The following is a 17,613-nucleotide window of genomic DNA, read 5'->3' on the forward strand; positions in this document are numbered from 1 at the left end:
ATCTTGTCTCCAGAGCTGGCTGTGTCGGCTCCTTTGCTGCTCCTTCCTTTTGTTAGCGCTCACTGGAGACTCTCAGGTCAAGGTCAGTGAAAACAGGTGCATTGCTATGGCTGAATATTTTGGGAGGTTTCAGATGTGCTGCTGATTTGCACACTTTCAAGTCCTTTGCGTTTGATGTTAACGTTGTAGGTTTTTTTTTATTTTTTTCAGTAAAATTCCCCAACAATTAACACAAATATCCACAGCCCAAAAACTGTATCAACACAAACTGCTCCTGCTGGGTGAGTTGTACCAATTCTTCATCTGGATTTTGACCATCGTGTGCCCTGACTTCTCACGGCGACTCGTTCCAGATGTGGTTCAGGTCACTGCTTGGCTTGCTGTTGAGTTTCTCAGCCTTCAAGTGGAAATATGTTCACCATACACAAATTCAGTCCTCCTTTTATTTTTAATCCTTATTTATGCATGTAGACCTGTACATAAAGTGTCTTTTTACATTTTGTCTAGCTGCATAGCTTTCTAAACGTCGCTAAATGAGCTTTTTAATATATAGGGTAATTCACCGTCACCGTGCTTTGTTTTTTAACGCGTAGTCTGCGACTTTCATCCTCAGATTTGTGTGACTGGCTAAGCATTAATGTACATTGCAGTGTTAAAGCACGGATTTCTATGAAAATGGGAGCTTTGGGTGATGCCACCCCAGGGGACAGCCACCCACCAGTGACCCTGACAGCCCCGCAGGACGTCGCCTTCGTGCGTCATTCCACCTAAACTCCGTGGTGTTAAGCTTCTTTATGGTGAAAACTTTCAAATGCACCTGGACTTTTCATTGCATTTCTTGTTTTAAATTATTTGTTGGTGAGTGCTTTAAATACCTGAGAGTGAGAAACGTACCGGAGAGATGTCGGTGGGTCAAGTCCTACTGTGTAGCAGAACCACTTCCATCCTCCTCCTCTTCAGATACTCATACCACCAGTATTTAGTCTGGAAGAGAAGTCCTTTCCAGCCCCACCTGTGGCTCTCGTTGCCACACTAATCATTTTGGAGAGATCACTGCTTGCGTTTTGGCCGCTTGCTGCCACTTGACCACTTCTCCTGGTCACGCTTTGCAAGAAGCGTATCTTGGTAATCCCTCCAGGCTTAGGTTCGTCCTTCCCAGCCATATCAGGAAGCCGAGTGAGTATCTGTAGGCAGCAGCATGCGAGGAAATGATGTGGGAGGCTGGCATTGCCTCTCAGTTTTAGATCTCCTGTGTTGAAACCATTGGGAAAACTTCCCCGATGAGATTTGGCTGAGACTTCCCTCCCCGGGCGCGCAGTGGTGTTCCCTAGCTGCAGGCTCTTTTAAAGACAGTTGCCTGGTTGCCCTCTGAATGTGGAATAACACGATGGTTTTTACACAGTGGCAGCTTGTCCTGCTGTTGAGTGTAATTTTTATTGCCTTTTTTTTCATTTTTGGAGACTTAAGGGGCTAAGTCAGGATTTCCTTGCAATATGAGGATCGTGGCAAGCATCGTAGTGAAAATGTTAGATGGGCAGAGCTTGAGAGTATACACCAAATATTGTCGAACTTCATTGCATTTATTCTTTCTTGTTGTCTTTCTAAACAGACAAGGAGTTGAAATGCCTCTGAGCTGGTTTTGGTGGGAGCAAGAAAATAAGCATAGTGCATGAGAATGGTCGCAGGATAGAGCCAGTGCTTAGGAATTACTGTGCAGAAACAAAACCTGAACATTCCTGCGTGCACAATTAGTCTAACATCTCTTAGATTTAATTAACCATTAGTTTGTGAGTGTATTAATAGCTGTTAATACATCCTAGTTGAAAGAAACCCTAAATATCACTGCTTTCCTGCAGACCCACTAACAGATTCCTTAAAACCATTCCAGTAGCAGAGCATTTTATTAACGTCGGGAGCCAAACGTTTCCTGATGTGAATGAACTTGTCCGTCCTGACTGACAGTGAGGGTAAGAACATCCCATCCCAGATGCTCACAGGAAAATTTTCCAGTTTCCCTAGCTAAGAAAACACGATGCATTTATTAGGGAACCTTTCTTGTCTTCTGCTAGAAATAATTTCTCCTGGGAAATCTGCCTACCTTCGGTCTCATATCTCTGCGTGTTTTGTGATGTATTTATGGTGTCATAAAAGGATTCCTGGATAAACTGTCCCGAGGTTAAAACCAGCTTTGTGTTTGACTAATCGAGGGAAATGCAGTCACAAAGCAGCACGGAGCAGCTTCAAGGAATGCAGATGGCTGATGCTGCCAGCCTTGCAGCGCTTCCCATTTTTTGTTATTCCCCCAAACACAGATCAAACACCAGCTTCGGTGTTGTACAAACTGAATGACGTGACGTCTTGCCGCCTCTTTTATTTATTTATTTTAATTTTGAGCAGGGTTTTACAGGGCAAAACCTAAAACTGCTCTAAAACGTTGCTCCTTTACGGAGCTGCTACCGCACGGGGCTTTTTCTTCGTGCCGGAGCTTGCAGGCGTGCCAAGTCCGAGGCCAAAATTTCTGTCGGTTTTGTGGGTAAATTTGATTTGCATGGTATTTTGTAATTCTATACCGGGGCCGGTTGAAGGCTTTTGTTTTTTCTTCTCCAGTGTAAACCTCTTAATATGGAAGGTTTATAGGGGATATCTTACGCTTCCAGCCTGTCACGATTATTGTTATGCAATTAGTTTAAGTGGAATTTGTTTTGTATGGAAAGAAAAAAAAAAAAAAAAAACAGCCTCGTGGTGAAATACACGGCTCCAAATCCACGCTTTGTGTAAACCGACTATCCCCCAGCATTTAGCTCTGATTATATGTTTCCAAATAAGATTAGCTGAGAATTAGAAAATAACGGCCTTTGCCTTGCAGTCTTCCCAGATTTAGGGTTTGAAGTCGGCTGCTCGTTTCGTTACCTTTGCAGTGTGGATAACATATTCTGGGTATTCCTCGTAGCTACCTCTGAAGCCATTTGTGCTTGTAAAAGTCAAATCCTTTTGAAAAGGGAATTGTGTTTTCAGGCGTGCTTGCTGAACTGGCTGGGATATTGGACTTGGGAACTGGAAGACCTGAAATAAATGGGTTTGTAGCGCATTAAACACCTTAAATATTTACAAAGAGGGTTCTCTACGAGCATCTGAACCTTCACCTGGCACGGCTGGGCAACTGTGCTGCACGGGGACGTTGTCAGTGCTGAAATAGGGCCAGCTCTTTGGGGATCTCGTGGATCTTGGAAGAGTTTTGAGCTCTCCCCTTGCCTTTGGGATCTTGCTTTGCGTTGTGCTGGCCGAGCCTGTCATGCCCTGGGTGCTCTTTGGGGGCGAAAGGCAGGAGCAGAAAGCCTGCTCAGAACTCATTTCGTTTGTGTTTATTGGTGTTAACCTCGTTACAGGATGTTCCTGAGGATTGTTTTCTTAGCCACCATAATTATCGTGTAATTAATTTAAACAAAATCAGGTTTTCTTGTGCTCTTGGCTGCACGTGGAATGACACCAAGCCACCGACGACACAAAAATGCCTTGAGCTGAGCGGCTCTGACGTGATGTAGAGGTGACGATGGGCAAACCAGGACGTGGCTGGGGCCCCACGAGGGCTTCACGAGCCTCGTGTCCCCAGCTGCAGGCACAAAACACTACGTTGAAGCAATACGGCTGTGTTTTTAAAGCCTAGATGCACGAAGCCAAATCCTCTCCCACCAAATTCTTCCCTGGGCTGTACCAGGGGAAAGCTGATGAGCCTTTAATGAAGTAAATGGTATTTACACGGTAGCCCTGGGAACTGAATTTGTCCAGGAAAACTTGGAAATGTGAACACTGCGTGCGGACTCCACATATGCACGAGTTGCTAGGCTGCTGGTACACAGCTGTCAAACAATTTTGCTTTTTAGTTGCTCATCTGACTGTAAAGACTTCCTAGCACAAACTCCTTCTGAGTAAATTATTGAATTTGTAGTGTATTGCTGCATGTATTAATGGCTTTTTTCCCCAACTTTTTTTGTTTTTCAGAGCGTTCAGTCAGAAAAGAGCTGCCATTGAGAAAGAATATGCACAGGTAAGGTCCTGGATTAAATTTCACGTCTATGGCATTGTTCTCTGGAGGCGATTTATTCATTAGCAGACTTCTCACTGAGTATATTTTTGTCGTGTATCCTTTCCTTACGCTGCTTAGCACGAAGAACCCGTTGAAATTCTGAAGCAGGCGGTTTGCTTCTTCAGGAGTTAAGCCCATCCTGTGTTTTTGTGGACACTTGGGCTTGTGGAAGCTCTTGGGTAAAAGAAAAGGTTTTTGACATCTTAAAAATTGTTCCGTGAAAGTCAATCGATGCTTTCAGGCTTTCTCAGAAGTTGGTGCAAAGTTTGAGTAAGCGGTAAAATCAGGTCAGCTGGAGAAGAAATGTGTTCTGGCGAATCTGGTCCAAAGTAAATGAACATCTACATTCTTCAGAAAGGGCAGCTTCCCATTCAGCTGGAATAAGAGCCACCAGATTTGACCTAACGCTTGGGATAGGGAGTGGAGTGAATTTTGCTTTATTTGTCAGAAAGGAGGGAGGATTGGATTTTTTTTCTCCCTTGCTCCAAAATTAGAAAGCATCCAAGAAGGGGCAGCTGCCTGCTTAACTGACAGTAAGGGCTCCTAGAGCTCACGTTCAAGTACAACAGATTAAAAATACGTTATTTTAAAATAGGTTAAAAGTAGAAGAAAATACAAGCGAGGGAATTTGTGGAGCTTAACGTACAATAAATACAGCTGGAGATGTGCCTGATGTTGTGGATTCTGGGGCAGAGGTGGAGTCTGAGAGCACGGGTTGGCACTAGGACGCTTCCAGCCCTGATCTATGGGTTAAATTAACGTGGTATCAGGAAAAAAAAATAATTAAGTTGTTGCATATAAAAATATAATTATAAATAAATTATAAATATAAAAAGTAATTAAGTTGTAAGTGAGCCAAGTGGGACGGGTGCTGAGCTTCATCTGAGCGCTCGTGGTGGTGGTACAAGGCTCTGCAGGCGTTGGTGCTCCAGTTCTTGGCGTGAATTTGCATCGATCACGTTGGCATTTGCACTTCATTTGATTAAATGCAGCAGAATCGATAGCTGCTGAATGAAGCTTTGATTAAAAACGGGTATCCTGTAGTGATTTCTTTTGTTATGACGTGGAGGAGTTGAGGTCAATCACAAATGGTCTACGCTGGAAAGGGTTTTTATACGCGGAGGCTTTTTTGGTGTTTGCTGAAGGGAGGTCTCGGGAAGCTGGAAAATAATTAAGTTCTCCGATTTGGAAGGCTCAGTCTCAACAAGCGAGGCTTTCAGATGCGTGCATTTAAAAACAAACCAACCAACAAACCCCCAGCATTTCCAGCAGTCCAGCTGCAGCACCGGGGGCTCGTCGGATGGCTGCTCCCAAGAATGAAGCCCTGTGGGATCACCTCCTCGTCCCCGATAAGTTCAAGAACAGCACTGGGCGTTTCCTGGGCGTGAAGAAGGATTCCTGTTCTTGAGACGGCAACAAATTTTCACATAAAGCCTTCTGGTGAGGGAAACTGCACTCAAAATAAACACGGAGTCATAGTCACCGACTGCAGGAGGTTCCATTTCGGCCGGGTTTAAAGGGAGCTGGAAATTCTCCGTAGCCAGTTCCTGAAGCAAGATTTCGAAACCTTTTTTTTTTTTTTTTTAAGATCGTCTCGCAGGGAGCTGCTCGGGATATTTAACCGAGGACGTTTTTGGCAAGCTTCAAAAAAATAAATAAAGTGGAAGGGCGGACAGTAAAAATAAGTTTCCCATAACTTTCCAAAACCGAAGGCTTTGTTGGTTTAAGAAAACCCATTTATTCCGATGCGCTGGGCTGGGGTGCCAAGATTTTATACAGTGTGCTTTTGTGTGGATGGGGAGAACCTGCACGAACATTAGTAAAAACACCCCGGCTCAGTGTTTAGACTTTATCCCTAATTACATGGGAAGTGGCTCGGGTGGATGTGATGAATTACGGGATTTGTATGTAAATCGCTCCGTGCCTTATCCTACCAGGAGTTTTTAGCCTTTTTCGCCATATTGTTACCTGTTACCCTCCAACCTTTTTTTTTTTGAGCTTTTTTCTGTTTATTAACTGACTTTTCCAGACTCTGCATGGTACGGATGGGAGGAATGGGATGAGCTGACCCCACTGTTGCAGTCCTGGGGCCCTTTCTAGACGTGTTACAAACACACTCAGCTCTTTGCTCGGGTTTTCAGCGTTATTTAATATGTGCTTAAAGGCTTATCGTGATATTCGGACTTCAGAGTATGTAAAGCCTCTCATTTTCCATTAATAGTATTCCTAGTAATAGCATTTAAATTGCAATACTGTATTATTATTAGCTATTCTCCATGATTATTAGCTATTATTATTAGCTATGCTCCACGATTAATAAGCCAGCTGAAATCAGCGGCTAAATATTCTAAATATTCTATAAAAGCAGAACTTGGTCAATGTGCATTTGCAGCTATCTAGTAAAAAAAAAAAAAAAAAACAAAAACTAAACCCAGAAACAACAAACAAAAAAATCCCACCTGTTTTACCTAGCATATCAAATAGATAAAATGGAGATTTTTGGGGGGAGCCCATAATTACATCTCTATTTTTTATTATTATTTAACACTTCCTATTAGATGTCAGTCTTTCTAAGACTTTATTTTCTTTTCTGCCTTCCTTGTCACGGTTTGGTTGTGCTTGATATTTAGCTGTCCTTGCTCTCCGGAGCACAATGTGACTCGAGGCAACCGACCTGGGGTGTATCTCTCGGATCTCTTGGAGCTTGCAAATACCTGGAAAGTGCTCGAGCTGTGAAATGTGCTGCTTGTTCCAGCACGTGCCAACTCAGCTGCTAACTGCTACCTAAACTGGAGACATCTGTGCTGTAGAAAGAGGAGAGACCACGCTGGCAGCTGCAGAACTGAGTTGCAAGTAGAAGTTTCTGCTCAGATTTAAAAAAAAAAAAAAAAAAAAGAAAACAAAACACTATTTTTTTTCCTCTCTGTTTTAATGGAGATCAGATTAACGTTGAAGAGACGTGCTCGGTAAGAGGAGGTGCCTTATCTGTGATCTGGAGGGAGCGGACAGGTCACTCGGTGTTGATTCCTTCTCGTTGCTTAGCCTGGCGCAAAGAGAAACTTGATACGTGAAAAATGTTTTAAAAACGGGGGAAAGAAGGGTGGTACAGTTCACATCCATGCATTTTTCTTGGTTATGAGTGAAGCATAAGCTCGTCCTTCGGTGCTGTGCACATCAGTGGCAATAACCAGGAGAGGAGACTTAAAATAATGTGAAATAAATGCCCAAGGAAGAAGCAGCCTGCCAGAGTAAGAGGGTGGAGGGGAGGAACCGTGAAGGTAAGAGGAAGGGTGGATGTAAGCAGATACTATGATTACCTCTGGCAGCTTCTCCTCGCTTTGCACGACTAGAGAAGCACTTTTTTTCAAGGCATCAGGAAAGTGAATACCTATTTCCTAGGAAGTAATAAAACTGTGCAGCATTCCAGCAGCATCTTCTGTGTACGTGTGTATAAAATGCAGCCACAAAGCACAAAAATAATACATTACATACATATTATTTAGGTATCCGATATCTATATATGGGCTGCAGTGCCCAAATAGGTGCTGACTCTTCCTGCTACATCGCTTTTCTGTTGGTTGAATTCAGAAGATGGAAGCTGACCCTTATCTTAGTGTCTTCTGAAAACGATGCTGCACTGCTCTAATCAAGAGGCAGTGACCCTTTTTAATAATTTTTCAACAGATTAACGTTCTGAGAGTTAAAAAGAGATTTTACCATCCAGCCCCTTTCTTACTAATTTGCGCTGTGATTCTTTTTTTTTTTCTTTGTTTTTTACCGGGTAGTCCAAACCTTTGCAAAAATGAACTGGTATCTCATTGTAATGAGAATACTAGAAATGGGGCAATATTTCCCTATAAAGGAATTAGAGAAACTGAATTAACTTGGGCAACTTTTATCTTATGTCTCGTAGGATATATAACTTATGTCTCTTAGAAATAGGAAGTAGATCCTTGGTCTTCTGAATTTCTTTTTAAACAGAAGCCTTTGACAATTAATGCAACGTTTGCTTCAGGTGTAGAATTCCAATCCTTGTTCTTCCCTTGCTTTGTAAAAGGCTTTGAGGTTTACAGAGGAGCTGTACAAGCATTTCATTATTTTATTTTATTGCTACAGTGCCTGTGCTGGCGTATCAGAAAGAGGTAAGCCGTGCTTTAGTGGAGATTACACTTTTCTTTCTTGAAAGGGAAGCTGTCTCCTGTTCTGCTATTATTCTGTTACACCAGGTGGAGCAAACTGATTTTCAAGGAAGCTGAGGAGCTGGGCAGATACGGCAGGAATGGTAAGAGGGGGAGGATGGCAGGCACCACACAGGGACAGCAGCATCTGGGAGGCTTGGGGAGAGCTTGGTAAACCCAAACACAAGTTTCCCAGGATGAATCAGAAGTCCCAGGTGGCAGCTTGGTGAGCACAATCTGAGGATGGGTTTTGAACAGAAAAAAACTGGAGGTGAAAGCAGCTCCCCTCCAACTCCCACTGGGCTGGGGTCAAATAAACGTGAGGTAGCCACCTTGGAGACCCTACAAGCAGCTTGCTGCTAGTCCGTTTGTTTTCTTTTTCTTCCCAAAGGAGACAAGAGCTTACCGTGGCCTCAGAGCAGGAAGGGATTGTGGATTTTAAGGGTGGGTCCCTGGCTTGGGGACAGATGAGCAGCAGCCTTGGATCGAGCGGTCAGCAGCTTGCTTTAAGTGATGGGCTCGAGGATATCCTAGGAGGATGGTACGAGGTCTGCTGCCGCGGGAAATCTCTCTCTAAAGGATGTCTGCAGTAATTAAGACACTCGTCTTATTTATGCTGTAGGTCTGAAATTGATGACTGTAGTAATTAAGCAGGGCTTTAAGATAAACACCTGCGAGGTCAGCCTTTGAAGGGTGTTTTTTTGGGGGAAGATGTATGGGCACATTTCATCTTGTAGGGAGCTAAGAGCTCTGACTTCTCTCCTCCAGATCACGAGAGGAGGAGTTTAGCTGAGAATTAGCGTGCGTATGGAGACCAGTGCTTCTCAGGCTTATCTTTTGGAGAAATTTGGCTCTTGTTCTGCAGTTCCTCCGCAGAGAAACTTCTGCGTGTAGCAGGTGAGCAGTCTGTGCACCACAAATTTCCCTACTGGGCAGCGAGAGGAGCAGGTCTGCATCGTGGTGTACTTGACAGCAGCTGCATGGAAGACAGCAAATTGCTTTGAAGTCTTTCTCAGGTGTATCCTCCTTGCATTTCCAAGCTTTCTGTAGGAGATATTAGGGGAAAAAAAATCAGTAAAATCTTCTTTCAGTGATCTTGCTGCATTTTCTGCAGGTGTCAGCTTTCTCATTCCTGTTTAAGAAGATGAAAAATATTTTTAAAAAATAACTTTTTAATTTTTTTTTGAGTTTTCTCCATACAGTCCTGCTTTTGAGAAGAGCAGGTATCTTGTTATCTGCAGCGTGCTGTCCTGGATATCTTCAGGGAGCTCGGGCAGCCAGGTTCGTGCTGACAGCGAGAAGTGATCCTGGAGGTCCAAAGCATGGCTGTAGGTTTGAGGCAGCTTTGTTCTGCGGGGGGTGTTTTTTTCAGTAGCATTGCACAGCATTTTAATGACTTCTCAGTGGTTCTTTTTACCAAATAGGAAAACCACAGTTTTGCCCCCAGCGCTGCTGAATGTTCTCCCAAGCCAGAGCCACAGCCTCTCCATCCCAGCGCCTGGAGGGAGGCTCTCTGCAAATGCAAAGCCTTTTTCCAGCTTCAGCTGCTCCCTGCAGTGCTTGCGGATGGCTTAGGAAAGCTCACTCCTTACCTGGACAGAGATAACAGCCGCTGGAGTCCCGTAATGCAAGGTCTGATCTGAATTTTCAGCTCTGGGAACTTCCCTGCCCTTCCTGCCCTGTGGGCTTGGGCTGGTCGAGCCCAGCTGTGCAGAAAATCATCTCAGGCTCTTTGAGTAAACACAATCACAGAATGGTTTGGGTTGGAAGGGACCTTAAAGATCGTCCCGTTCCAACCCCTCAACGTGCTGTGCTGCTTTCCGAAAATCTCTTCGTAGGCAAATAATTTTTTTTGACAGCTGTGAAGCCTTAGTTATTGTTACCCAGTCTTGTTTTGAAATTAAAGTTTAATTAGGTACTAAGACAAATGCTTTATGAAAATCTGTCGTCTACCTCATTAATGTATAATAGGTCGGCAAGCTTCACCTACTAACCTACAACTATAATACACTGGAAATGGTGGGAGATATTCACGAGTGGGTTTGAATAGAAATATTAGCTCTCATTCTTGCAAACAACAGAAACCAGTTGGCCAAAACGTTTATCTTTCTTCTTAAATGAGAGAGACCATGTCCATGGACATCTGTCTTGTCTTTTGGCTAATTGGTATTACAACATTTATAGAAATAAACATCAGTTTGTGAAGTTTTCTCTTTTAAGGTGTGAGCTTTGTGTCAGAGTTTTCTATTTGCACGTTCTCCATGGTACTAATGGATTGTTTTGCGTTAGAAACATAAGCAAACAGGGACTTTATGGAATATAGGTACTGACCTGTTTGTGTCTCCAAAGTCCATTTATAAATCTAATCTCTGCCCCTGATAGTGGAGATGTAGGGAACACGAATACAGCTCATTCCCCTTCCCTGTCCTTGTCCATCACTCCATCAGCCAGCATTTCCCACTTTCCCCTCTGAGTTTCTCAGTAGCCTTCATTTCCTCCCTTTTCCATTTTGTGTCTCTTCTCTTAAATCCTTCTACGTTAATTGTGGCTTTTGTTTAGTTATGTGAAAAATTTATTCATTCTGGACTCTCTGTGTTTTTCCTTGCTGTTAGTTTTGGTCGTTTTTCTCATTTTTGGGAGAATTATTTCAAAAAGAGAGAATTGTTGCATATCTTCGAGCCCTCCTCTGTTTACACAAGTTACTGAGGTCAAAATCAATGATCTATAAAGAATCCCTGGCTTCCAGTCCAAGAACTTAATCATTCTTCTGTGTAGAAGTCTGAGCAGTTGTCATGCTGTGTGCTTTGTTTTTCTGTTTAATAAATAAGGTTTTAGAAATTGTATGATCCAACGTTTTCCTAGCTCGAGGTGGCCTGCAGCTAGCAATAGTTTCTGGACCCTTTTCCTGGAGGAACACTTTCTACCAGGGAAAAAGTATTTTTGAAGCACCTCCTTGACCCAAAAAACTCATCTTTATTCTACGCCATCATTTATTTTATAACATTTCTTCTGGATTATCCATGGAGGCCTCTGGAAGTGCTTTGGATTCATTCAGTCCAGATGCAAAAGTAAGAGGAAACTTTTTTTTTTCCAGTCCAGGCTATCAAAAGTATGTATGTATTGATGAGCAACCATTCTAAAGAAGTGTCTATTTTTTTCCTTGCAATTTTCCTTAAAAATCTTCAATTTGGTAGGGACTGCGTGCAGGCTCTGGGGTGACCTCGTTGAGGCTTTTCTATCCTTGAAGGGGACTTGGACAAAAGATGGAGAGTGACTCGTTGCTCAGATCATGGCAGGGCAAGGGGGAATGGCCTTAAAATAAAAAAGGAGAGATTTAGATTAGAGGTTAGGAGGAAATTCTTCATTCAGAGGGAGGTGGGGCACTGGAAAATGTTGCCCAGAGAAGCTGTGGATGCCCCATCCTTGGAGGCGCTCAAGACCAGGTAGGTTGGAGCCTTGGCCAACCTGATCTAGAGGTTGGCATCCCTGCCCATGGCAGGGGGTTGGAACCGGATGATCTTTGAGGTCCTTTCCAACCCAAACCATGCTTTGACTTCATGGCCAAGGAAGCTGGTGCCGTGTAACGTGGCAGCAGGGCTTGCTGGCTCCAGAAGGACACCACCTGCTCCGTGCCACCTTTGTGTCCCGTCCTCTTGTAGCCAAGCACCGCTGGAAACAACAGGGCATCAGCGAGGGGTGGAAGAAGATGAAGTGGAAAGGCTTTTGGGAGCTATTCAAGCCATTCTTCCCAACAAAGCATGGAGAATCAGCGGCCGGGCACGCCACAAAGCAGCGGTCTGCTCCGTTTCATAAATGGTTACGGGCACCATTGTGAAAGTTAGAAGAACTTGTCGAGCCCGGTTTGACAAATCAGGTGTTATAATGGGATTATCCATCCTATTCTGCTCTTGTCACAGCCCAGCCTCTTCGTGCACGCTCCCCTTTTTGCTGCCAAACAAGCAGCTCTTTAGGATTGTCTATATTAAACGCCCGTTTAATGTTTAATATAATATACCCAGCGTGTAACAAAGGCTATGGGTCTGCATGTGACGTTCCCAACAATATTATGGGTGCCTTTCTGTCCTGATGTAGATTTCTTGGGTAGTCATTTCATGGACTTGTCGTCCTCCAAGAGCCGCATGTCAACGCTTCGAGGGTGGGGGACAAAGTCAGGTAGCAGCTCGAGGATTTGTCTCGCCGCTGGCTGCCAATCTGAAATGCTTTAGACCCAAAGAGTTGTCCATTTAAAAAAAAATAATTCCGAAAAGCTTGTCGTTTTTGTAAAACCTGCCATCTTCTGCGGGGTTTTGTGGAATTCCTGAAGTTAAACCAGTATTTCTCTAGGAACAGAGGTGGACTGTCAGCTTTTATTTTCAGTGAAAACACCTAGTTCCTTGTAAAGGGGTTGTTAAGCTTAGACCGACGTCGTTTCCACAAAGCCAGCCCTTCATAAAGAAACTACATTTTTTATTTTATTTCTTTTTTTTGCTGAAACGATGCAGGCAGCTTTCTCCGGGCTGGCTTTTAGCTGTTATTTTTCTTTCCAGTTCCTGCCCTCGTAAGCTCCCCCTGCCTGGAATTTTGATACGTGGAAACGCTTCGCATCCCGATGAAGGGACGGCGCCCCTAAAAGCTGCTCCTTTTTGACTCCTTCTCCTCGTTTCGGTGAAGCGGGCAGTGTGTCTTTCAGCCCGGGGAGTTATCTGTGAGCTGCTTCTGTGAGCATCACTGTTCTCTGCACTGTAGCTTGTGTGTGTGTCTTTTTTTTTTTTTCCTTGAACCGCATTGGCATTTTGGCTTCTTTTTTTTTTTTTTTCAATTCCCCAAGAAGCTCAATTTCTTTTTTTAACGCGTTCAGCCCAACCAGTCATCCTTCCCGCTATCTGCCGTGCTCTTTCCTATGATTTAAGAGGGCAGGCTAGGCACGGCTCCGAGCTTTAAAAATAAACCCAGTGGAAACTTCGGGCCTCCAGAGTCGTAGCGGTACCCGCACCGAGTCATAGGTCTGTCCTAAAATCCTTTAGGATCCAACAGGAACCTTAATCCTTTAATCCAGGCGTGTTTTCACAGCCCTTTCACTCCTGTCCTGCGCTGTCTCGCTGGTTTTTGAGGGCCTTTTCCCTCTTTCCTTTTTTTGGTGTGTGGGGAGAGGTTATTGCAACCTGGTTTTAGCAGCCTTTTGTTTCATCCCAGTCTTGTGCCTTCCTTGGTCAAAAGCTAATTCCTGCTTCCTAGGATTATCCCTGTGATGTTCCTGGGGTGCTGTAAGAGGATGTGGCTGGAGTGGGGTAAAAGATGAGGGAAAATGAGTCAAAAATGCATTGAAGCAATGTGTCGGGGCCACGTGTGTAGGGAGAAAGCTGCTGTGAAGGATGGGGATGGAAGCAGGCAAGGGGAGAGGGACAAAGGAGGTTGAGGGATGAAGGACATTGGGCTCTTCTCTGTGTTTCTACTCCCACTTTTAGACTCGGGATAATTTAGGGTGGGAAGGATGGCTGGAGATCATCTGGTCCAAAATCCTGCTCCAAGCATGTCTAGCGTGAAGGTTCAGGGAGGCTGCCCTTCCCTTCCCTTCCCTTCCCTTCCCTTCCCTTCCCTTCCCTTCCCTTCCCTTCCCTTCCCTTCCCTTCCCTTCCCTTCCCTTCCCTTCCCTTCCCTTCCCTTCCCTTCCCTTCCCTTCCCTTCCCTTCCCTTCCCTTCCCTTCCCTTCCCTTCCCTTCCCTTCCCTTCCCTTCCCTTCCCTTCCCTTCCCTTCCCTTCCCTTCCCTTCCCTTCCCTTCCCTTCCCCCCATCCTCATCACTTTTTGGGGTGGTGTCAGCTTTTGGGGTGGTGTCACTTTTCCTCGGGGCTGGGAAATGCACCCGAGACTCGTGTGCGAAGACCTGTAAGCTGTCAAGGCACCTACAAATGGACTAGGTGGTCTTCAAAGATCCTCAAACCTTCTATGAATGCGTATTTCAAGGTAAATATTTGGAGCGTGAGCACCTCCTCGTCATCCCTTTCTCCATATTCTAGCACACCATAAACAAGGCAAAAGCCATTTGTCTTTTAACACTCTTTTGTCTTGTCTTTGCATTTATGCACTGGATTTGTTCTGAAACCATCAATTAAAACAAACAAAAAAAAGGAATCTTTTGCATTTCAGCATAACGCTGCTGTTTTACCTAACGAGCCTCTTCTCCTTTACAACTGGAAGGCCATCATTTAAGGGAGGCAGCAGTCACCAAATTAAACGGTGCTCCGGAGAGTGTCACTAAAATGAAAATGTTTGTATATAAAAAAGAATCCATGCAGAAATGAAGGTACGTGGAGCTTCACTCTTCATTTTAATTCAGGTTCAGGTGGTTTGTTCAGCGGGTTAATTCTTCTGATGCTCAACTGTTTGTATAACATCTGTAAGCCAGTTTATAGGACTTATTCCTATAGGAATAAGGACTTATTCCTTTCTTCTGTAGGGCTGAATGTCTGATTCCACCTCCTACATAGTAACCAGAGGATTTTGGGACTATGTCTAACCAATCTCCATGTATTTTAGGTGGTGAAATCTCAGAGTAGTCGGACTTTTCATATCTCTCAGCTCACGTTACCATAACTTTCCGAGGGTACAGCCTTCACTGGTGAACAACAACAACAAAATCAATTCAGAGCTCCTTTAACCCGCAGTACAACACCCAAAATACGTTAATTTGTCCGCGTGTTGGCACGATATTTGGGTATATTTCTGCAGGAGGCACCTTTCAGCCTTTCTGTTCGAGAGCTGTCCCTGACCCAGTGATCCAGATTTTCTGTTTGACGCCCAGCGGTTTGTTAGATGGATGTAAGGTAAACTGGGCAGATTTTTTGGCCGCTACAGCTGTTTGTCTTAGACCGAGGATTACTTTAAAGGGTACAGTAAGCGTGTTCTTCACTATTTTTAAAATCTATGCTCCCTTCTTCCCCTTCGCAGCCCTGGAAGTCGCGCTTGGAGACCTGCACAAACCCGAATGTGTTGACAGCTTTAAGAAAAACAACACAGGGAGAGAATGTTTAAGTCAAATCTACCGTAAATGATTATTCAGTGGAAGACCCCGTGCATACAGTGGCTGACTTGTTCGGTTTTATCCAGATAAAAGGCCTTTTATCGGCCAGCCCTGCCTACCCTCCCGAGAAAGAGGAGGGAGAGAGGAAATGTAAGGTTGCTCAGGCCAGGAGAGGAGTCCAAATGGCAGCTGCAGAGGGAGAAAAGATGCTCTGCTGATCTGACAGACGTGCTAACAGCAGAGAAGTCTTGCCCATACGATCCGGGCGAGCGAGTGCCTGCTGCTCTCTGTAGCTCTTGCTGCTCCGGCAAAGATAGGAATAAACGACTAGGGTTTTTTTGGGGGGACACGGTGTGGAAATACGTGGCCTGCTATACATCCCCTACAGGTGCTGAGCCTCCTCTGTGGGTCATGGTGTAGGAAATACCATCGGAGAGCATCCTGCCCACGTGCTTCTGGCTTCTTTTCCACCATCCGTGTAGTTCGGATCGCCGGGTGGCATCGTCGGCAGGGCTGGCACTGTCCCCACGGTAAAACAGAACCCCCCAGGGCGGTGCTCAAAGCACTCGCTGATGTTTATAGCTGCCTAGGTAAAAGGTTTTAACCTGGTTTGTGGAATTTGGGCAGGCAAAAGAAGCTGTCAGTTGCCTTAGCTATACAAATAATGATGATATTGGGATGAATTTCAGCATTGTGCTTGAAGCACGGTACGAAATTGAAGTCAACGTGGAAAAGAAATTTGTGTTCCAGCATCCATCCTAACCACATAAAACTCATAATTGCGAGCCGATCTCCTAATTACGAGTATGAAAGAGTGGAAGCGTAGCGTGGTTTAGTTTCTTGCAGTTTCAGCAAAAATGGGCTTGATTATTTTCTTAGCTCTCTTCAAATTGTTGCTACTTCCCTGTGTTTTGTAGCCTTCACTGGTTTGTATCCCGTTAGTCGCAGATGGCCTGCAGTACTTGGGAAATTGGAAGGTTTTTTTTCAATATTTTCCATTTTCATTAAAAAAATGAGTCTGTGATAAGCTTTATATCGGGAAATTTCAGTGTATTAAACTATCTGCACTTCTGTTACATTGAGCACACATTCTCAGGTATTGACCAATAAATCAGTGACATCAGCATCAGTAAAACATTTTGATGATTACACTGATTTACTCCTCCTATCCGTTTTTTGCTTTTTCAGACCTTATTCTGTGTTTTCTGCTAGACAGATCCTCATACTGCCCTTCATTCCACTAGCAGTATACTTAATACACCTTTTTTTTTTGCAGCTTAAGGGGTAGCTTGCCATATTTTCGACACGAATAAAAGCATATTTCATGCTGGTTGCAAACAGAAGCTAATTGAGTGGGAGGAAGTTCAGGCTTGCAGATTTATGGAAGAAAAAAAAAAAAAATATCTCAGCCCTGGTTTTCTTAGCTCTGATTGCGTACAAATATGACTCAAAGCTTTTTTTGTTTTTCCCTTCCCAACCCATAAAGAGGTAATTTTAAAAATAAAAAAAAAAGGGCCGGTCACATTTTTTCGGGATGTGAAATTTGCAAGCTACGAGGTTTCCTGGATTTATTTCTGGCCGGGGTGCCAAGTACATCTGTGTTTGCTTTTTGATTGTCTATCCAAATAGGGCTAGTGAGAAGTTTGCATTTTTCCTATCAAATTATTTTTATTCCGTTTATAGCAGCGTCTTGAAAGACATTTTCTGTCTGGTGCTGGGTTTTTTGGTGGTTTTCCTGACGATTTTTGTTCAGTTAACTTGGAGCAAAGCGTCTGATGAGTGCCCTCCAGCAAATGGGAGTTAGATGGGTGAAGAAAATCACTTCTCTGTGTTCCTCAAAGTGCCATATTCTGGACAAGAAGGGTAAGGCTGTATCTACCTTCTGAAAAATAGCTTTTAAATATATGGATATTATCAGAACTGCTCCTGCTGTGTTCTGCCTGAGTTTCCCGTGCCTCCCAGGCTCACCACCACGACGGACTTGGCAGAGGTTCCTCAGAGGCAGAAAGAAAGGTGATTTCCCAACTGTTGGAGAAGGAAAGGTGCCGAGATGGACGTGGGGATCAAAGATCAAAAGTTCCTTTAAGCACAGCTTTCTGTTTTATTCCATCACATTGACGTGGCGTTAGCATGAAGAACTCTTCGTCACCTGCTTAACCCTTGCTCTCGCTTACAAGGGGCTGTGTGGAGACAGAAAGAGCTGAAATCCATCCAAATCTTTATTTCTGATTATTCTGGTAGACTATGTTAGATCACCATATAGAGAGAAAAACCACCCAAATTCATGTAGCAACCCCAACACCAATAAAAACCACGCAAGAAGTTTGAATC

At 44.1% G+C, this 17,613-nt stretch overlaps 1 protein-coding gene across 2 annotated transcripts in view; it reads left to right on the forward strand.

Annotated features, from left to right (window-relative positions):
• The window catches only part of FCHSD2 (FCH and double SH3 domains 2), a 138,507-nt gene that overhangs the window by 24,243 nt on the left and 96,651 nt on the right, over positions 1 to 17,613 (forward strand). For both annotated transcript variants that reach the window (XM_084296568.1, XM_084296569.1), the window contains exon 3: positions 4,000 to 4,045. In XM_084296568.1, the coding sequence (XP_084152694.1) occupies positions 4,000 to 4,045 (46 nt within the window). The remainder of the gene's footprint in view (positions 1 to 3,999; positions 4,046 to 17,613) is intronic.

Source organism: Netta rufina, assembly GCF_964035555.1.
Source record: "Netta rufina genome assembly, chromosome: 1".
NCBI classification, from domain to species: domain Eukaryota; kingdom Metazoa; phylum Chordata; class Aves; order Anseriformes; family Anatidae; genus Netta; species Netta rufina.